The 22,454-nt window shown below is 40.7% G+C and overlaps 1 protein-coding gene across 1 annotated transcript in view; it reads left to right on the top strand.

Annotated features, from left to right (window-relative positions):
* The window catches only part of ush2a (Usher syndrome 2A (autosomal recessive, mild)), a 197,405-nt gene that overhangs the window by 107,410 nt on the left and 67,541 nt on the right, over window positions 1-22,454 (top strand). The window contains exons 49-62 of the mRNA XM_051379326.1: window positions 775-917; window positions 8,135-8,796; window positions 9,240-9,409; window positions 9,502-9,668; window positions 9,834-9,922; window positions 12,821-13,155; window positions 14,656-14,811; window positions 15,441-15,604; window positions 15,794-16,003; window positions 18,535-18,737; window positions 18,830-18,942; window positions 20,207-20,435; window positions 20,888-21,056; window positions 21,161-21,382. Of these exons, the coding sequence (XP_051235286.1) occupies window positions 775-917; window positions 8,135-8,796; window positions 9,240-9,409; window positions 9,502-9,668; window positions 9,834-9,922; window positions 12,821-13,155; window positions 14,656-14,811; window positions 15,441-15,604; window positions 15,794-16,003; window positions 18,535-18,737; window positions 18,830-18,942; window positions 20,207-20,435; window positions 20,888-21,056; window positions 21,161-21,382 (3,032 nt within the window). The remainder of the gene's footprint in view (window positions 1-774; window positions 918-8,134; window positions 8,797-9,239; window positions 9,410-9,501; window positions 9,669-9,833; window positions 9,923-12,820; window positions 13,156-14,655; window positions 14,812-15,440; window positions 15,605-15,793; window positions 16,004-18,534; window positions 18,738-18,829; window positions 18,943-20,206; window positions 20,436-20,887; window positions 21,057-21,160; window positions 21,383-22,454) is intronic.

Below are 22,454 nucleotides of genomic sequence, written 5' to 3'. Positions count from 1 at the left end.
TATAAATCAGTGCTGTAAAGGTAAACTTTTCATACTGAACACTAAATAATTACTTAGTGGTTGTTAAGATCTGTGTCATAAATTGTTGTTGTAGCTGTAGTTTTCTTTTATTCCCCGAAAGTCTCCAAAGTTTTATTTAATAAAAGTGTATTAATTTTATGGTGTTGGTGGAGGTGATCACTACGAATAAAACTATGTAGATTCCTACACAATTTATCCTGGAATGGTTGCTGCAAATACGCTATAAGAGACTAAATGTGTGAAGCATGGTTATTCTGTGTTATCAGAAAAAAGGACAGGTCTGATCTACATTTAAATTTTGTCTAACAAGAACAAGCAGTTAAAATGTTATTGTAGCCACGGTAATCACTATGTATCATGTAGACATCAGCTGACCACAGAAACTGTTACTGCAGAAACACACTCTGGGGAGCTGTCCAGTGCTGAATATCTGTGATCGGGCATAAAGGAGCAAAACAAGAGCTGGAAGATAAGGTTGATAGAGAAAACATTTGGGCTAAGGCAGAAATTAAGGTGTTGCTATATATTTAATAATATAACAAGCTAAATGGCATCCATGGCAACTATAAATGAAAGTTTTGCTAACTTGTGGTTACGAAGTTCTTCATATTTCTAATCATAAAAGTTTAAAGACTTGCATGTCAACATGGATTCACATTTCGAAAAGCCAGGCATTGTGTTACAGTAAAGAAACCAGACAGACAGACAGACAGACACCTAAATGTATTTCTTTTTCTGTCCATCAACTTCTAGGCTTATGGAAAACGCAACAGACACCTTTACGTATCACATAGAGGGCCTGTCACCGTACACGCAATATGTGTTTAGAGTGGTGGTTTCACACACACATGGGCAGACAGTCGGCCCCTGGGCAACCCTTCTTACCGCCGAGGACAGTAAGTATGCATACTCATACACACAAGGGCACACATAAAATGTAACATACTTGTTACTCACAGATGCATGCAACCCGGTTCCAGTTCACACACGCAATATTAAAGCAACAGAAGAGAAAAGCCGTTGATAAATAACCATAGAAAACACTTAAATGATTATATTGGTGGTCATACACAAACTTGTTGGGTCAGATAAACACTCTGTACTGCTGCTCTATAGGCTACCTGTTGGCAGTGGTTGTTGGCATTGCTTTTTCATACTGAATTGTGCTGCCTGGGTGCTTGTGTCAGCAGTCCAGCCGGGTTTTGCAAGTGAGTGGCTGGCAGGTGGCTGGCAGCAGCTGGTTGTTAGTTGGCCTCTGCCGTCAGTTGGCCGTCAGTGCTGCTGAGTCAAAGTTAAACTCAATGAGTCTGACAGATCTCCTGATTTTAGGTGATGATGTAAACAATAGCCTCACACATTAAACATATGGCTTGTGGTGTAAAAAACAGAGCCTCTGCCCAGTTTTCTTTTGTTCTCTGAAAGTTTCCAAGGTTTTAATTGATAAAAGTGTCATTTCTTGGTGTTGGTGGAGGCGGTCACTGTGAACAATACTATAAAGAAGAGACAGAACATATTAAAAGAAGCTGGTCACATGGGCACAAGCAAGACAGGATGGAACACACTGACAGAGTGAGATTTGCATACTGTAAGGTGTGTGTCTGTGTGTGAGTGACCTAGCCAGTGTCATTGTGGGCTAATTGCTGTAATAGAATCATATTAGCCACTGGAACAGCCTCCTCAGTGCAAAGTTATAAATTAATTAGTACCACGCTATTATCACATACATTATCATTAAGCAGCTGAGATTTGCATACATTGCATACATGCGCATGTACACACAGAAATGTGTATGTACACATGTACTGTATGTGCAGCTTTACACACAAGTTTAGCTACACACACTGATGCACACATACACCCATACAGACACACACAATTGCAGACATTTAGGATGCATTAAATTATGGCCTTGTGCTTTTCTCATTGATATTCAGAATTTAATTTCCTCTAGAAAAAACACACACATACACACACACACACACACTCTCTCGCTCTTTAACAGAGTGAGCTTTTTTTAAAAGTTTTTCTGTGTTCTCAACAATTATAGATAAGGTGGACAATATTGGTATTTTTGTTTTTTGTATGAGTGTGAGAAAGTATGCAAATCTACCTCTCTCTCTCTCTCTCTGTCTCTCTCTCTGTATGTACGGACTGTAATAGATGTGTCCATTCGGTCACACTGTGCCCCATCGTTCAAACGTCCATCCTTCTCCATCTCTCTGCTTCTCTCAGGCCCCCCCATACACACACACACACACACACACACACACACACACACACACACACACACACACACACACACTGAGAACATGTGTCATACACACACACCCGCTTGTCCTCCTTATCAATCACACACCTCCTCATGCTCACAAGCAATAACACACAGTCATGAAGGTTCATGCAGACAAACTCATCCCCAAAAGGACAAAACACACAGGCCGACACTGTGTGTTCTGACTGTAGGCGTACAAACCTCTTGACTAGTAGGGTTGAAGTTAAGAAAGACTCCAAAACAAGACACCATAAATCAATGTTGCATAGTCTAAAATAACTTCAGGTTCATCAACACAAAACACTGGGATGCTGTCCTTTTGTGTGTGTGTGCATGTGTGTGTGTGTGTGTATGTTTCACTCATTAATTTGTTCATATGAATAGAGTACATATGGAAAGGAGGAATCAGGTTTCTTTTCTGAATGATATTATATCTTTTGTACACATTAATCCCTTTTTACAGCTCCTGGTGTCATAAATAATAATCCCCATAGATTTCTCTTACAATTTAAGTATTGCATCTTACAATTAAATCTTACTTCCATGCATGGACATACAACACCTACTATTGTTTAAATGTGAAAATGTCCAATCATTTTAAAGCACGCACAAAAGAAATCGTTTAACATAATAATAGAATACAGGACAGGTATGGGAGCTTTTAATAAGAAGGGATTTAAACCCATGATGGAAGAAAGCCAAGTGCGGCCAGATTGGATTTCTCTAACATTGATGTGTAATTTGTCACCATAAACCCATCCTCTCGTCATCTTGGCAGTGACAGGAAAGGCTGCATTCCCCTCCTAATCTCCTCTCCCACACACTTCAAAAAATGACAACCTTAGCAAGCACTTTTACATTTCATTCAGTATGGTTTCATATATAGTAAGGCCAAGTTCATACATGCAGTATTCATGCTTCAACGTGAACATACATGCACAGAAACTCACACAAGTTTATATACATATCCTCAAGTGACACATACAGGAAATCTTAATATACAGGCATATCTTTTATATTGCATTGATAGAGGAAAAAATAAGTGGAGAGAAAAAGTGCGGAAAGAAAAGGTAAAATGAGGAATTGAGGGAAAAAAGAGGAAGAGAAGAAAAGCAAGGGCTAATGACAGAACAGAGAAAGAGAGAGACCCACGCGTCCTCCTTTCCTTTTTATCATTCCATTAAAGTTTTATATCCATCTTTTTAATGTAATTTGGTCCCTATGAATTCCTGCCGCTGCAGAACAGACAGACGGCTCCTGTGAACATAAACTCTAGCTATGTTGGACAGCTCCCTTTCCTCTGTCTACTCCCATGTTCACACTAGCTAAGTGATCTAAGAGAGTGTATGTGTGTGCTTGTGTGAGCAGATGTGTATATGTGTGTTATAGAGTGTTATAGAGTATGAATAAAGCATCGTTTCGACAAAATGATCTTAGCAAAGCAGTCTTAGAAAGTAAATGTGTGTGTGTGTGTGTGTGTGTGTGTGTGTGTGTGTGTGTGTGTGTGTGTGTGTGTGAGAAAGAGAGAGAGAGAGAACATTAAAGAAGCACTGTTTCACCAAACTGAACCTAAAGCCGAGAGTGAGAGAGAAGAAGTGTGAAGGAGAAAAATGCAACAGAAATGAGGTTAGAGGTAATGACAGAACACAAAGAATTCATGTTATTTAATGAATGAGTGACTGCATTAATAAAATAATACTCTACCTTATTTCCCAGCATTCTGTTCAGTTAGCTGTCCCAAGGAAATTTTGAAGTAATGTGAACATAACCCCATCGTTATTTTGCACATCAAGAGATAACTAGAATATTTTATGTACACTATTATATACTCATTACCTGAACGTATTTACACAGTGCTTTTGATCTGTTTTTCCTTTAAATATACTGGGTAAATATACAGTGCTCTACATAAAAACTGCAGCAGTCACATGCTGAAGAATAGCTTTTGTTATATTTTAAAAATGTTTTTTTTTCTAAACACAATCAGTTCCCACTAACTTGAATATATTGTCACACATTTCCACTTTCTATTTTTAAAGCTTTGCACCATTTTTGTTCTCTTTCTGTACTACACAGATACATCAGAAGGTTAGCTGGTATTAAGTAAATCACTCCAGATAGTCAGTGTCTGAAAAGGATATTGAAAACTTTGAATGATTGACATTTTAGGTAACGTGATGGTCGTAGTTACTTAAAGGCTAATGTACATCTCATATACTCATGATGTTATGGATACAAATCAAGCTCATGACCTTGGTCATGCATCATCCTCTTTCCCACTGCCTCCTCAGTGTCTCTTAAAGCAGCAATGACATTAAATAATCTGTAGAAAAAGTAAAGATATGAAATGCAATGTAAATTCTCCCCGTATTGCTTGTCACGTTTTGACACCATGCCGTAAGCATCTTGATTACAGTAAAGCTCAGCGTTTGTCCTCATTATGACTCCTAGGAGCCTCGAATCACCTTCAAAAGCCCAGTCACACACATTTCCACAAACACACACATGCACACACAGGACCCTGCGCAAGGCTAAAAATAATACCCTTCCTCTTCTCTTCACATGGATACACTGATGTACACACTTAAATCTACACAGGCCCTTAGCTACAAATGCACACACACACACGGACAAACACACACACACACACACACACACACTTCCCTTCCTTCCCTCACCCAGCCCTTGTCAGTTGATTGTGTTATTACTATGCTAACCAAATCCTTATAAATGTGATTTAAGGCTTGGCGGCCCCGCACTCCTGTTTTAGCCTTCTGCTACTGTGTTTTACTGGAGAGAGGAGGAGTAAGGGTGGGAGGTGTGGAGGGAGGGATGAAGCGAGACGGGAAAGAAAGAGGGAAAGGCATGAGGAATGAAGAGGTCGAAGAGGCAGGGGGAAGAGAAATGGTTGAAAAAAAGAGCAGTTGGGAAGGGGAGGATGAGAGATAGAAGAACAGAAGAGTTGAGCAGGAAGGAGAGGAAGAGGGAAAGAGAGATAAGGAGTCACGAGACTAGAGAGAGAGGGGTTGCTACACATTCCCTCAACACTCGTTCCGTCCTATCCAGAGAGCAGTAAAGCGTCAGTAAAATAAAAAAAAGAGAAAAAGCATCACCTGCATCTTAAATGAAAATTTCAATTGAAAAACTTAACAGCCCTTCAAATTGCAGAATTTTACACGCGCCAGTAAAGCCTAAATAACACTCAACACTTAGAGGCAGAGGGGGAGGGGAGGAGGAGAGGGAATGAGGGAGGAATGGGGGGTGACAGTGGGGGTTATTTTGGGTGGTTGACAGGGGATGGATCAAGGTGACTGGATTGTGTTTTGTGGTAAAATTATTTACAATTGAGGACTTTCCATCTGCGATCTGTCTGTCTTCCTCTCTGTGCATCTCTGTTTCATATCTGTTGTTAAAAACATTTTGATTAGACGGACCGAAGGAAGCACAGAACAGCAGACAAGAATTTAGTCAAATAGACAGAAGGGTGCAGAATGTATAATTACACAAACAGGTAGAGAGACAACCCAACTCTCCGCAAAGATGAACGACAGCGCAGTGAGGCACGCAGACAGGCCGGCAGATATGCACATAGTCAGACAGGAAGACGGGCTCCTTGGTTATTCGTGGGGTTCAGTAGACCTTTGGTGGTAATTGAATCAGTGTGAGTGCTGAGTAGAGCTAGCATAAAAACCTGTTAACCCAAAAGGTCAACTCTCTGCATTGTTTATTTAGCAGGGAGACTGGAGAGAGTGAGGAAGCGAAAGAGGGAGAGAGACCACGACACAGAGCAGAAGAAAATGAGAGAGAGGTGGTGGGAGAGAGGAAGGGGTCAGAGAGAGGAAAAGAGAGGGAAGGAAAGATACAGACAGACAGTGGGGGAGATGTAGATCGAAGGAAAGATGGGTTGTTGGTGGCACGATTTGTGATCTGTAAAATCAGCCAAGCTTTACAACCTTATTTTTATATTGTTGTTTATTTGTGTGGGAGATGCAAAAAGTGTGCGTTAGTGTTTGTGTGACTGGCTGGCTGCCATCTTAATTTTTTTAACTTGTAATGTGCCTCTCTCTGTGTTTGACTGTACATAATATTGTGTGTGTTTGTGCACACATGGTCAAATACGCCTGTTTTTCTTTATTTTGCGTAATTTATCAGTAAATACATATCTTCTCTATAGAGACCACCAAAGACACCGAGCCTGCTTTCTTATGCCAAAATACAATATAGAATAGATTAGTAGAAATCAGTGCAGATTTGTTTCAGAAGATCAGGGTTTATTGTTAAAAGCTGTGCTGCATGCTAAATGTACTAGAAAACTCAGGCTCAGGCTATTTACTGAAGATATACTGAAAATCATAATATCCAAATGCTCAAAGACATTTGAGTCGTAATAAACATTATATTAAGAGACAATTTAAACTTTTAGGAGAACCGGGGCATCCTGAACCAAACACTGAATGTTAGTTGGCATCTCAGTCTGTGTGAAGTAATAAAGCCAATCAGTTGGTAGATAGTCTGCAAAATAAACACATTCTTATACAACCGCTGACTTCTGTGCATGTATGCTGACAAACACATATACATGCTTACACACTTTATCTCTCATACAGTCATGCACACAGATTCTCTCATCTTCATCTTCTTTCACCCTCTCTCTGTCTCTCTCTTACAGACACACACACACACACACACACACACACACTTGCACACCGCCATCTGGGAAAGCCGTTAGCGGTTAGCGGTAGCACTTAGCGACGCAGCACGCTCCCTCAGTCCGCTCAGTCACCTTGATCTGCTTGCCCTTCACACAGCACCATTACTGCTATAGTGCATCACTGTGGGTGTATGTATGTGTGTGTGAGTGTGTGTTAGGAAGAGTGTGTGTCTATGTATATGGACACGCATCTGTGTGTGTCCATTATAGAGCAGTACAGTGGGATGTAAATGCCGGGAGAGGAGGGGGGAGGGGGCATTACCTTCAAATGAGCTACCGTGGAGTGAAATATCCCTCTGACTAGTCTTGTGCAGGTACATATCCGTGCATGGACATGTGCACATCCTGTGACTGTGTATGTGTGTGTGTGCAGGTGGCCTTCTGATGTGCATCTCTGTCTACCTGCATACTTGAGAGGATCATTTTGCCTTACGGACTTAAGAATTGAAGGCACTCCCGGGCATTGAGAACGGCAGTGAACATGAATACACACTGGACCCAAATGAGAAATCTACTCGCTCTCTGAGACCACAGCTCTGGTTCTGGAAAACGATGCGTTGTGATGCATTTGCAATCAGTTTGGTCTCCTGAGCTGACACTTAGTAAATGCTTCAGTTTTTCATATAAACTTATTTAATCAAACTTAAAGTGTATCATTTACATATATTATGCCCCGGTTTTATCCCTCAATGTAGTTACTTAAATCATGGGCCATATGTGTGTATCATGTATCAGTGCTTGTGTATAGCAAAGGCAGTGCGAAGTTAGCCTACATTGCTCCTAGCAGTCCAGCCTGGCCCACTGATCACCTCCTGAACTCCCAACTGAAAGATGCCCAGACTCACATTCAAACAGTCACAAGTACTGCATAAATCCATAAATACAATCATGGTTTGCTCAGGGGGAGAAATTGAGAGAAAAAGAAAGTTTTCATGTTAATCCCTTGGATAGGGATAGTAAAATCGCTCTTTGTCCTTCTGATGTCATTCGTGATTTTACTTGTCAAATAATTCTTTAGAACAAATCCCCTTCTTCTCTTTGCTTTCACTCTTTTATAAGCACACAAAGAGTATAACTATCTATTGCTTTTTTGTCTCTTTATTTATTTATTTATTTCTCTTTACCCTCAGGTCCGGGACCAGTGGACACTCCAGCTGTATCAGGGCTCCATCCTAGAAGTCTAACAATTACCTGGGTTCCTCCTTCCCAACCAAATGGCATTATTACCAATTATACCCTCTCTCTTTTCCCCAGCTCTATCTCTTCTTTATATTTCAAACCCAGCTCAGTCTCCAGCACCAGCACGCCCCTTAACTCAAGCTTAGGTCCTAACCCAAGCACTGAAGGTGCATATCTCAACTCAGGTCATAACCTCAGATCAACATCCAGTCTTACCACCCCAGGCTCAAGCCACATCTCCATGTCTACTGTCAACACAGGCAGTAATGACAGTTCAACCACAATCCAAGGCACTAGCTTGAGGCCTGAAGACAACCAGATTGAGTCAGTTTATGGAAGAAATACAAGCCAAGGCCCCGATTCCGTTTCATTTTACCCCATGACAGCCAGTGTAAAGCCAAGCCCCAGTCTTTTACTGTCAAACCCACAATACAGCATGACCACCTCTAATACTGAACATATTCTAAACCAAGACCCCTTCCACAGCCCCATCTCTGGTTTCTTTAGTGCAGCTTCAGATTCAAATTCGTCCCCTCTATCAATCACTGTTCCAGGGAACACCACTACCTACACTTTCCTCGACCTGCTGCCATACCAGACCTACAGCCTCCAGGTATGATATATTAGAACTATACTAGGGTAGAACACAATATTGTACTGTATAGTGTGATAGATTAAACATTGACAGATTAAATATTATGCAATTTAAAACATATACAAACACAGTTAAAGTGTCATAATTGTGTTTCTGTTGACTCTATCTCTATTCCTCTGATTATGTTCCAATGATTAATATAAATATAATAATATTTGGCAGTTGAATAATCATATGTTTCCAGGCACAGATGAGAGTAAATTACAAAATGTCACAACAGATTTTATTTTTCTTGTTGTTTGCACTTTAATAGTTATTGTAGCATGGCAGTCAAATGTGCCACAATTAGAGATTATTGACAGAGAAATAACAGAATAACTCATGATATTAAATTGTTCTTAATTATTTTAACTATGATATATATATATATATATATATATATATGTGATGTTAAAATCTAGATGGAAGCATGCACCAGTGTGGGTTGTTCAGTGTCTGGGATGTCTCCGAGCTTCCGTACCCTCCCAGCTCCCCCTGAAGGGGTTCCTGCACCTCACCTTTACTCTGACACCCCAACTTCTGTTCTCTTGTCCTGGGGTGCACCGGAGTTGAGCAATGGCCCGCTGGAGCGGTGAGAGATTGTCACATACATACTGTAAACTGCAATTCCTCTGTGACACTCGCTTTGTATATAAACTCCATTGTATCTTGTGCTGGGCATAGATGGCTGATTGAGCGCAGAGTTGCTGGGACTAAACAAGTGTCCACAGTGGGCCATCTCCCACCAGACCCTCCTCCTCTTTCCTTCCTGGACTCTTCATCAGCTCTCAGTCCCTGGACTAGCTACCAGTATCGGCTTGTGCTCCATAATCAGGCTGGCAACACAACAGGTAAAACCATAATAATGGGCTCAACTGAAATTAAATCCACCAAACCACCAGAATTTGACCATGATATGTGTATGCTGCAGTCTAGTGGCAGCTTAAGGATGAATGCTTCCAACTTTTGCTATTTGGCAGTAAGATTTTTAACCACATAATTTTACATACTTGCAGGACCCTGGGTCAATATCACAACCAGACCGTCTCGGCCAGCTGGTCTCAGTCCACCGAGGGTGAAGGTCTTGGGTACAGAGTCACTTTGGGTATGTTGACTTCTCACAGGTTCACAAAAACCTCTTAAATCTGGCATGAGAGCACAAAAGTTCTGAGATATGGCTCACAAATTTAATGTCAAGTAAGCCATGGTGCTACTGATTGTAAAATGTAATATCTCTAATTACATTCAACTGATAAAAGTTTTCAGAATCTCTGAGCTTTTAGAATTTAAAGTGTTTAAGTTTCTTGAAATTGAAAATACAGAGAAAATACAATACGACAATGAAATCTCCTCAGTCACTCAGAGAAGAAAAGACAAAGCAATGTCACACTGATTCCTCTGTCGTTCCTTCTTGAGATTTAATGAGAAAGAAAAACATTCAACTCAAGGTCCCCTTCAGAAAATGGGAGGGGCTGTGACCCTGTCTGAGGCAGCTTCCTTCCTGTCGGCCATTTTGAAGGAGGGGCCAGAGTTAAGTTTCACCACTGGCTAATCCCACATCAAGGCCTATCAACGGAAGCCTCTGAAACAATATTGTACGCATGCACACACACACACAGACGCACACACATGCACTCACAACCCTGCACTAATGCTAACTGCAGAAAAATGCTAATGCCTGTCATCATTTCAGAACCGCCCCTGTCATCTCTGCAGCAGCACAGCTTTAGGGGTCATAGGTCCGAGAAGGAAAGTGTTTCTTCCTGGTTGTTGCTAATTGGACAGACAGGCAGGCCGCTTCCTGGTTACCAATTGACCTTGACAACATAGAGCGGATTTTGAGTATCTCCCTTCATTCTCTAAATGGTTTCTTTTTCATATCACTTCTTGCTCATCGAGGTATTAACTCTCTCCCATTGTCATATTTTCTTTTCAGTTTGCTTGTTTTGTCCGTGTCCTTTTATGTAGTTATACTACTGGTCAGGTTATCAAGGCACAGCCAAAGTCTACTGAATGTGTGTGATTCTGATATTAGGATAACATCTCTGTTATTTAAAGACAGTGGCATTTTGGCTTTATCAGACTGTGAGTGGAATAGTCTGTGATGCAGTAAGTGATAAAGATCAACACCTTGATTATTGTAATGCAGGTTTTGTATTAAACAATGATCGTAAAGAGTAGACTGTAACCACTCTAAATGTTCTCTGCTACTTTGTTAGGGTCTGATTCAAGTGATTGGTTTCTCATTCTATTCTCATTATCTCTACCAAGATAGTTTACTGGTACATTCACTGGTAGTTTGTTAGTTATGATATATGCATTTTTAAACTTCAGTGAATTAAACCATTCATTTGATTTTGGCCATCTTCTGATCTGTGACCCACTACTACCACCATATTTTTCACTCTTTAACCACAAATATAATAAAATCAGGTTTGCAGGATGACAATATAAATTTACCTTAATGTTTAAGTGGGAATGTTGATGCATGTACAAAGAAACAGTATAATTATATTCTCAGCTGCAGAGGCTGGCACTCTCTCAGTGCCTTTGAGTTATTCTCTGATTATAATGGCATAGATGCACAAAGACACACACACACACACACATACACCACGTCCTTACACACACACACACACACACCTATTCTCTCTCACTACCAACTTTATCATCTGTCTCTCTCTCACTCATATACACATAAACACATATACAAACACAAATACACACATACTGTACTGGCCTTAGCCCCAGTGCTCTGTGTCAGCCCAGGGTCTCTGCTGTCTTCACCATCTCCAGATTACATCAGGCTATTCAATCTGTAAATGACTTCCACCACAAAGCACACCCAACACGCACTTTGGGAAATGAGCTACCTAACTCAACATGACCCTGCCCATATGTGGTTGTGTGTGTGGCTCAGAGTGTGTGTGTGTGTGTGTGTGTGTGTGTGTGTGTGTGTGTGTGTGTGTGTGTCACCTCACAGTGTCACTTGTTAAATGAATATCAAGGTTGCATGAGAAATAATTATTCTTGACGTTCATTCATAATACTCTCATCAACATTGACCACTTAATCACCTAAACTCATAAGTCTCAGCAAGCTGTGAACTGATCAGTTATTCTACATGACAGTTTGTATCCGTAAGTGTGTTAGAGCACACAGTACATGAACACAGATGTGTGTGTGTGTGTGTGTGTGTGTGTGTGTGTGTACGCGCTGTTTGTATGTAGATGTATACACAAAATATTTATTGTATAGATATCTGTAATTCAAACGTGTGTGTGTGTGTGTATGTGTGTGTGTGTGTGTATTGCCCATTTGTGTGTGTGCCAGTTACCTTCATCTTCACTCTGAAGTGCTGACAGACTGAACTGTTTCCAAATCAGATGCAGTGCTGAACGACAGCAAGCTTTTGTTTTTGCATGCACCAATTCCATTACCAGCTGTTTTCATTATTTTAGCATGGTGTTTGTGCATGTGCGCGTGTTTTTGTGTGTGTGCCCTGTTTTAAATTTGATGAAAGGAATCTTCTGCTCAAGTCAAAGTCAGGTTATCTTTCCCCACTAGAGAGTTGAACACACACACACACACACACACACACACACACACACATACAGTGATCATCCTAATGCTGTACATTCACATACCCAGGTGACAATGTACACACGCACAGATACTACCTACATCATAGCACAAGTAGCACTCAACTGACCACACTTGCATTTCTCTGCAGATATGTGTTTGCATGAGCACACACATGCAAGCTTTGCACATACACACACGCATTATCCCATGACTTCCTGTAGTTCATCCATCTAAAAGCTTTCTGCTGTCTCCAGCATGTTGAGAGCATTTAGACTTTAGACCAATGAGATGACTTTGTTGGGATAATGACAGGACAGTTAGAAGTGAGGGATCAAGTGAACTAGGCCTTTGGTTTTCTCTCAATACTGTATTTTAAATGAATAACTCAGAACTTAAATCTGACACACTTGTGTTTCAGGTCACGTGGTCTCCTCCACTTATTCCCAATGGAGAAATCCATGGTTATGAGATCCGCCTCCCGGAACCCCGCATCTTCCATGACAGTGCAAATTCTCCTGAGCTCAACGTCACAATAACGGACCTCATTCCATACACGAACTACAGTATCACTTTGTTAGCTTGTTCCATGGGTGGTGGATATGTTGGAGGATGTACAGAAAGCCTGCCCACTCTAGCTACCACATTACCCACAAGTCCTGAAGGTATTGCACTACTGTCCGTAGTGGCAGTCAGTGAGTCTTTCTTGGCTATTTCCTGGCAACCACCAAGCAGACCCAATGGACCTAACATCAGGTAATTCAGAGGCTGTGCAAAGATACACCATCACATCAAATTCCCTTGTTTTTCTTTTTCATCAATATTGCAATAAACTTGCGATATGAATAGTAAAACTAGTACAAAAAAATGTAAATGAAAAGGGCAAAAAATATGAAATGGAGTAACTAAATGTTTACTCTAACATTACTTTTCCCGGCAATGTTCTTCAGTACCTGCATTACATTGACTGGCTTGTGAAAATTGTGTCAGTGTGTTGCACATAACATTTAGACATATAAAATGTGTCAATCAATATGTATGGGGGAAATTATTTGCCCTGGCCCATCTGCTATCAGAACGTGTGTGTATTTAACAGAACATACAGTACAAAATTACAAAGGAAGGATGATGAGTTGTGTGTTTCTTAAGTAGAAATACACCATGTAAAAACACAAATGTCACCAAAAAATGTACATATTATCCAGGTCAGATTCACGTGTCCACCGCAGCAATCTCAACATGATTTAGTCAACATTCCCACTATGAATCAGTCAGACATAACTGCTTCCAAAATACACAGAACCAAACAAATTGCGTCTATTGCGTTCTGATGGTTCTAGGAATTTAACCAAGTGAATGTAGAAAAGTAAAAAATAAAGTTTGTCATAGTTCTGTATAAACAAATACATACCCATCCATAATCCAATACTAATTATGAAGAGCTAATATGTGTGGATCCCAATCTGTGTAACCATCATAACTTTACATAATCTGAATTGACCCTGTATTTTTATTCATTAGCTGAAGCCCAAAGTTAGAAACCAGGCAGCAAAGACTCCAAATGAGCATGTTGTTATTGAGAGACACATTCTGGAGATGTTCAATTGTTACTGAAAAATGTAAGCAAACAGGCAGATTGGAACACGTTAACAAGCTGCTAACATGAGTGCCCTGGTAATGAGCTAAGTGTTGTGCATTTTTTAATCACTGTTTTCTCAGTCCTGACGCACACTCTGGTCCGTTTTGTTCTGTCCTGTTCTACTCTGTCGGAGATTAGGCCTAAAATAAAGGTCCATTTTCCTGGCAGGCGATTAAAATGCATGAGCCCGTCTCTCTGTTCTGCTCTGCTCAGCTCTGTGTGTTTGTCTAAGTGGGTTGGTTAAAAGGCGGCATTAAGCCCTTCTCTTCTGATTACAGCAGAAATTAGCATCACTGTGGGGAGAGGAAAACACAAACCCTGCAGAAAAAACAACAGAGGGAGGGGCGTCGGGAGGGTGGGGTGAGATACAGTGAACGCAAAAGAATAGAGATGATGAAAAACAGCAGAAGAGGAGGAAATGAGTGATAAGGAAAAGAGTTGAAAATTGTGTGTGTGGTTGTGTCTTTATACATGCACGTGTGTGCAGGCGTGTGTGTATTTCCATGTGGGTGTGTGCTCATACTGGTGCAATTGTGAACACATGTTGTGTGTTAATGCATTCCTAAACATCCAACCATGTGTGTGTGTATTTTCTTTTATTCAAATTTCCCCTTCAGATACAAGTTGCTCAGACGTAAAATCCACCAGCCCCTGGCCATTGCCAAGGTCCCCACGGTAACAGCCATGTCCCCTCCCCCCTCTGAAGATCTCCATCGCTGGCTCCATGTTTACTCCGGCACCAAATTGTTCTACCAAGATAAAGGCCTAAGCAGGTGAGATTACTGAAATGAGCTCTAGAGCAAACGCCGGCGCCGCAGCAAACCGTGTGTGCAGAGCCGATCGGCGAGCTGCCGCTGATGCCGATCTTTTAATACCGCTCAAAGATACATTAAGCAAATATCCCAAAGAATTAAATTGTTTTTCACACAGCGTCCCCTAATCTCAGTTTGGCACTTGGTGGAAGCAAATTTTTTTTTCTCTATGCTTGCTAAACGGCTCTGGGTGTACTCTTTTCTGGTTTGTGTCTCTACTGTGTTTTATTCAAGTAGTAAACTGACAAACTTTTGAACGTGTCAGCACTTTTTGCTTTGCAGGATTTTATTTTTTATTTTTATTTTTTGATGAAAGATAGACAGGACTGAAATTATTACCTCCCTTCTTCCACTTCACAGCATTGCTATCATATCTGTTATTTCTCTAAAACTGTAAACTGTCACTTGCAGTAGGAACTAGTCTCTATTAGCATGTTATTTTTTCTCTGCCAAGCTATTTTTGAATCACTGATAGAAGAAACTACTTTTTTTCAGCCTTGTATTCATTCAGAATCTTGACGATATTTTCCAGCAACATTAATCGCTGTTGTGTCCCGCCTATCAAAAAACGCAATGTTTTCTCTCAACAGATTCACCCGTTACGAGTACCAGCTAGAGGTAGAGAATGACGTAGGCTACTCCTCAGGAGAGATTGTTAGCGGTGTGACCATGGCGGGGGTTCCCCACCACCTTCCGTCTCTGTCTGCCCAAGCTATCAATCACACTGCTGTACAGGTCAACTGGACACAACCCTGTAAGATACCCTCTCTCTTAAAGACACACACTCAAAACACACACAGTCTGCCCAGAAAAGGTCTTTCATTGCCATATATTCTATGAAGATTGTTCTGTGACTTGAAGCTAAAAAGTGAAAATAGCGACAAAAAATTCAGTTTTGTTAACTGCTCCCTCACTTCTCTCCCTCTCTCTGTGTGTCTTTCAGCTGTACAAGATCTGCAGGGAGACGTGGAATCTTACTTTCTGACAATAGAGTCTGCCCAGTCAAGTCAAATCTTGGTTTTCCCCCAAGATATTATCTCCACAGTGATAAGTGACCTCTGGCCCAGTACCACATATCGGGTGTCATTACAGGTGTCCAATGGAGCACATAATACAACTAAGGCAATGGGTAACGTCACCACAGAGGATGGAGGTATTACTTACTTACTATTCTTACATATATGAGTGAGGGGGTTAATGTGCACACATGTATATATGAGTGTGTCATGTACATTACATAAATTGAATACATTCACAAGGTGTCTGTGTCAATGTGCATTTCCCTGCAGCTCTGTGCTTCTGAGGAGATGTTAAACACATCATGTAGCAAGGCATGAAATCAATACAAAGTGTGCGTGTGTGTGTGAGGCAGATTTAAGGTGTTTTAAAATGCTTGTTGGCACCGCACACAGACAAACGCATGCAAACTGCACACACAGCCATACACACAAGACAGTAAACATGGGTGTTCTCATGTCTTATGCAGGCTAGTAACTATACTTAGATATTCTATGGGGAACATCTATACTAAAATAAATTGTATCTCATGTTGAAATGGAAACGTTCCACCAACATATGCAAACATATACATTACAATACAATATACCTCTTACTAGATCCTCATTTGTTGTCTTTGCATCGTCTGTTAATATTTGTAAAATGAACAACTGAGACTCTTTATCATAATGTAAAATGTGGAGTTTTGAGAGAGTGTGTTAAGTAGAAAATAAGCAACGCTTTTACTATATTTAGCTATGCATTGCACAAGTTATCCAACTGTCATCAAGACTTTTCTCTCCATTTCCCTCTCCAACTCTTAGCCCAACCTCTCAGCATTTGAGGGTTATCTTCCAAATCACTCTATGTATTCATATGTCAGAGGCTGCTCAGTCTGTCTGTTGTTTTCTTTGCGCCCCCCATACACACACATAGTTCTCTTTCTTTTTCAGTACAGTCATATGTCAGAGACCTCTCTCTTTCTCTCTAATCTGAGCAGTATAATAAAAAGTGCATTAAAAACATTAGAAAATCATTAGGTGCTAAAGGCAAAGCACGGCTCGTTTAACTGAGAGGGCTCTGGAGGTAATTTCATTATTTTACAGCCATAAGAGTGTGCACACACACACATACATATGCACACATACACACACACGCCAAGGCCAAATATATTTTAACTAATGCAGCTCAACCCCACCAACCATCCTAACATAGCCAGCAATCTATAGGGCAATGCCAACATCAGGACTAATTGGCATGAAAAATGTGTGTGCGTGTGTGTGTGTGTGTGTGTGTGTGTGTGTGTGTGTGTGTGTGTGTGTGTGCGTGTGTGTGCGTATTAGTATGAGTGAAAGAGGCTCAGTGTGCAGTATTGCGTTGATAATGCCATCCTGCAGTAAATGAAATGTAGAGCAGTAGGTTGGGTTTAGGTAAGTGCATTGGCAGCAAATGAATTGGGTTAACTTCTCTTAGCTGAGTGCATTTTCACTTAGAATAATAGATGGAGTCTATATGATTACCTGTCTCACACACCATCTCTCATATTCTCTTCCTCTTTGTTTGGTTTCTTTCTTTCTCACTTTTCTACTCACAACCTGATCTCCATTGTCATTTGAAGAAACTGTTACATTAACAATATTCTATGTTCTTTGTCCCTCCCCTTGACTTTTAAATGTTCACTGTCTCTTTATCTTCGTCGTCTTTCACAGATTAGCTCATACTTGTGCTCCATTTGTCAGATTTTCCAATGTCCTTCATTGTGTCTGTCGTTTACTCCTTCCTTTCAAACAGACAGTGAAAGATCGAGCAAGTATATAACACAACACAGAAAGGTAGAGGCTGTCTCAGAGAAAGATTAGCTATAACCTATGAGAGAGAGAAAAAGTGATGCAGAATCAATCTAGTATTCATAATAAAAATGCACACAGGTAAGAGAGGTTAAACCTGTTTATATGCTGCCACTAAACTTATCTAAACCCAGCCCCCATTGCTCTACATTTTATTTACTGCTAAATAGCATTATTAACACAATACTGCATACACAGCGGACCCACAGGTGGTCTCACTCCCTTACTAGCACACAGACTCACAGGCGCCCTTTATACACCAACACAGTCTCTGTCTTTCTCTGTCAGACACACAAACATGCCGTGCGGTATACACAATCGCACCCCTATAACCTCTCTGTGTCCATCTCTATCTCTTTCCTTCTCTTTCACACATACTCTTACAAATGCACGTTGATGTTTGAGCTTTGAAAAGTTTGTCAGGCAGGTGTCTGCACTCATTGTGTAAAACTAGTGTTGCTACTAAAATAACTTTGAACCAAACTTGCATGATAGTTAAAACATATGCCCAGATTCAGAATGTTACGTCTATTATGAACTGTCATTAGAGCATACTGGGGATAACCATTATATAGCCTTTTTTCAGGATTCCAGCCTGGTTGATGCACTGTATAAGGACATTTTAAAGTTTCAGTGGTGTGTGTTTTTACATTATTGTAGCAGTGGAAGTAGTCCATACGTAAAATCTTACATTATGTTGAGAGCACTGGTTTCATACCACAATTCAAGCATATAAGTTTGAAGATGACTTGTCTACTCTTATCTTTAAGCTGTAAAAAATCTTGTTGTTCTTTAGAATTAAACAATTTGGGGTCTCTGTACTCACATGTGCCGTCCTCAGAGCCAGACGGGATGTCTGCCCCAGAAGTGGTGCCAGTTAACAGCAGTACAGTACGTGTGCTATGGTTCCCTCCTCTACGGCCCAATGGAGCAGTTACTGGTTACTACATCTATGTTAATGACCGTCTTCATGGCAGTGTAGACAACAGCTCAGGGTCCTACCTGCTGGGGGACCTGCTGCCTTTTACTGTCTACAATGTACAGGTACACATACAAATGAAAGCAGACATGCATCTCCAAACACAGACGCACAAATGTGCATTATTTTTTTGTCTGCCGTTAATTGTGTATTTCAGGTGGAGGTGTGTACTGTGTATGCGTGTGTGCGGAGTAATGTTACTCAGACAACTACTGTGGAGGACCTGCCTGCTGACATGGCCACACCGCACACACAAGTGATCAGTCCCAGGTAATACAGAGATGTACTGAATTTTTTACCTATTCTTTACTTGTAGCACGTGAAGCAGTTCAGCAGATGGAAATTTATGTACTTGGATGATCTTAGCAATTTTGGGTTGTATTCACATGGTTGAATGCACTAATTGTGAGTTGCTTTGAATAAAAGTGTCAGCTAAATGTAATGTAATGTAACGTTGCCTCACTTGCTATTTTTGAAATGAAATGAAAATATTGAATCTTGAGTGTTTTTAGTATTGTTCCAGGTTCATGAAACTTCATATCCTTTGGTTTGAAAGTAGAAATCATTAATGTTTATCGACAGTGCAAAAGGTTGGTTTGCATGTTTGACACAACATAATCAATACAGCTGTCAGTAACAGAGTAAACAGTGGAGCTACTTTTTTGGTCTTGTAAAGGCAGCACAAGATGTGGACTGTTTGCAAAAGGACTGCATGCAAAATGTAATTTTACTCAGCAACTTTTATATAAATTAAGAATAACATCATTAAAATTGTTTTTATTACACAATTTCAGCTATACTTTGAAACCATATTCTGTCGGCAAACAAACTAAAACTATTTATTCCTACTGCTGTAAAACCTACAGCCCTAGAAGACACAGGGACTGCATGAATTTGTCTTCAGTGGTCTATCAAGATTGACTAGTATTCAGCTATAATTACTGATAAGCAATGTTACAATTTTAGCATACAGTAACAGTATTCTGACTATATAATGTAATCAGATTACCTTGGAGTTTATTTTTAACAGCTTCCAAAATTGATAAAATATGAATTTAAGCTGACATGTTATTTGCAGACAGTTAAATTTAGTGCCATTTTACAATCTTTGCTTTCTGTGTTTGACCTAAATTGCAACGTTGCAAATCTCATAGTTACAGAGGAAGTGGTGATTTCCGGCACATTTTCTATCTAGGAGAGTGTGGAAGTTGTAACTCTGTGTGTTACTACACAGGTCTTCCCCCTGTCAAAGATGTCAGAGATAAAAAAGAGGAAAATCAATAGTGAGAAGTGTATAAAGATACACACACCCTGACACTGTAACTCAACTTTGTCAGGCATTAACCATGCATGAATGCCTGTGTGTGTTTGAGTATGACAAAGTTTTTGTGTGTCTCCCGGTAGTGTGAAAGAAGTGTGAAGAACATACCACGATCTCTCTCTCTCTCTCTCTCTCTCTCTCTCTCTCTCTCTCTCTCTTTCTCTCTCTCTCTCTCTCTCTCTCTTTTCCTGCCTTGCTGTCTCCCTCTGTCAGGGCGGTGAGGTTGGACTGGTCCCATCCAGGCAGACCCAGTGGGATTATGCTGGGCTTTGAGATCTTAAGACGGACCCTGAGGTCATGTGCTGTTGGGTCAACAGGGGTCACATCCTCTGTCGGGGAAGAGTCAGCAGGTGCAGGTGGTGTAAAATTCAGATGTTCCTACCTGCAGTGTCCTGCCAGTCATGGTGTGTGTGGGACATCCTGCTTCCATCCTGACATTCAGGTGATTATATTCTTTTAATTTGGTACTTATTTTAGTTTTGAAGAAACAGACAGCACGTACAGGTCAACCCAGTACAATATTGATTGTTCTAGAGGGGTACTGTTTTTTTCATTTTTCGTTAAGTCAAGAGTATTACGTTGAACCACACACACTTCTATATGCCTCATGTTGATGACATATGTAATAAATGACAAACTCTTTTGAAATGCAAGACACAACACACATAATGATTATGGGTGTATTGAGAATGATGCATTTTGGGGTATAATATTTTTCCTCTCTTCTTTTCTGCTTTGTTTTCATATTTTTCCTGCTATAATCCTCTCTCCGCATCTTTTTTTCTCCTGTTTGGCAGATAGTCCCATACTTTCAATGCATGACTCTATCTGTGTGTTTGTGTGGATTTCGTTTACATACTTTCTCATATGTGTGTGCAATTGTGTGTCAACCAGGTTTGCTGCAGTGGACTATTGTACACTAAGAAACCGCATCATCACTGCTGTGAGGGCAGATACCTGAGTTTAAGTAATTTTTCCAATCCGGCATGCTGCAATGGCAAACTGCTCCCAGCTCTCCCTGACCACCAGTGCTGCGGAGGATACTATGTTCATGTAAAAACCAGTGAGTTTGAAACCGCTTCATATGTTTACACTTTTCTACTTGACTGGAGTCTACCCTTTTCCATGTTGTTCAAGTGTTTCCTTCATCTGTCCTTGTCTTTGTAGATGAAAAGTGCTGTCCTGACCACTCGCAGGGCCGGGTCTCAGTGGGCCTGGGTGACAGCTGCTGTGGGGGGGTTCCTTACTCGATGAAAGGCAGGCAGGTCTGCTGTAGTGGGAGCCTCCATGATGGCTATGGGGTCCAATGCTGTGGAGGCCGGATTGAAGATGATACATTGGTGTGCTGCGGTGATGCTGAGAGGGGGGAAGGGCATACATATGCCCCAGGTGGGTGAAGGAAAGACACAGATACAAACATAAATTAACATTAACTGTTATAATACTTTAATATAAAATATAAATTTTTCCTATTTTTTAAGCCTGCTGAGCCTTCTGGATAGAAAACAGTTTTGTTTCGAGAAAGTTCTTTATTGTAAAATCCAATCAACAAAAAGGCCCTTTGTTCAGAAAACAAGTTACTCTTACCAAAAAAGGAATTTGTCGGAGTTTGGTTGTGACATTTTTAATGTTTATTTTGGAAAAAGATAGAAAATTACAGGAGAAGAGAGTGAAGCAAAGAGGGTTGAGGTAGACACATGGTGTAGGAACGTGGGGTCGTTTCCCTTTCTTCCTCTCCTGCAGTGTCCCAAAGCACCCAGATACCATGGCACAGATGGGACTGTGTGTGTGTGTATGTGTGGGTGTGGGTGTATGTGTGTGTCATTAGACATCTTTGTCATGGCAGATGATGATGAAACACACTCGGGATGGCACCGTTGAGGGCACTGCCAAGCACACAGCAGGACAAATACACACTCATTCTCTCTCCTTCACACAAACACATACAGTCACACACACTTTCACACATATAGACATATTACAAGCACCCACACATACACACAAACACACACACAGAGTCAACAGGGTGCCCTCGGCAGGGTTCGCTTAGTGTTGAGTGCCAGAGACAGACACGTGGACTCTATTCATCACACATAAACAATGGCCCCATATGGACAGGCCTATAGTACTCCATTAGCCTATCCACAGACACACAGACACACACTGACACACACACAAGATCCCTACAGACAAAAAAATACATGCATGCTGACAAAAAACTTATTATAAAATCTTACTTTATTTCATTCTTTCCAACATGTTTACTTTTCATGAATTTGTCTGTAAGACTTTTAGCGATAATTTAATTTGAGAGTATTTTACTCCATCGCCCTGTTACTTGTTTCCTCGCATCTGTTTTATTTTCTTCTCCTCCACTAAATCCCTTTCTCTTCCAACTGAGCAGGCTATATGGTCATTCTTCATTTGAGGTGGCCTCCCAAGGAGTGCATATGCTCCCCCC

Source organism: Dicentrarchus labrax, unplaced genomic scaffold (assembly GCF_905237075.1).
Source record: "Dicentrarchus labrax unplaced genomic scaffold, dlabrax2021, whole genome shotgun sequence".
Lineage (NCBI taxonomy): Eukaryota > Metazoa > Chordata > Actinopteri > Moronidae > Dicentrarchus > Dicentrarchus labrax.
The sequence above is the reverse complement of the archived record's forward strand: the minus strand, read 5'-3'. Positions and strand labels throughout refer to the sequence as shown.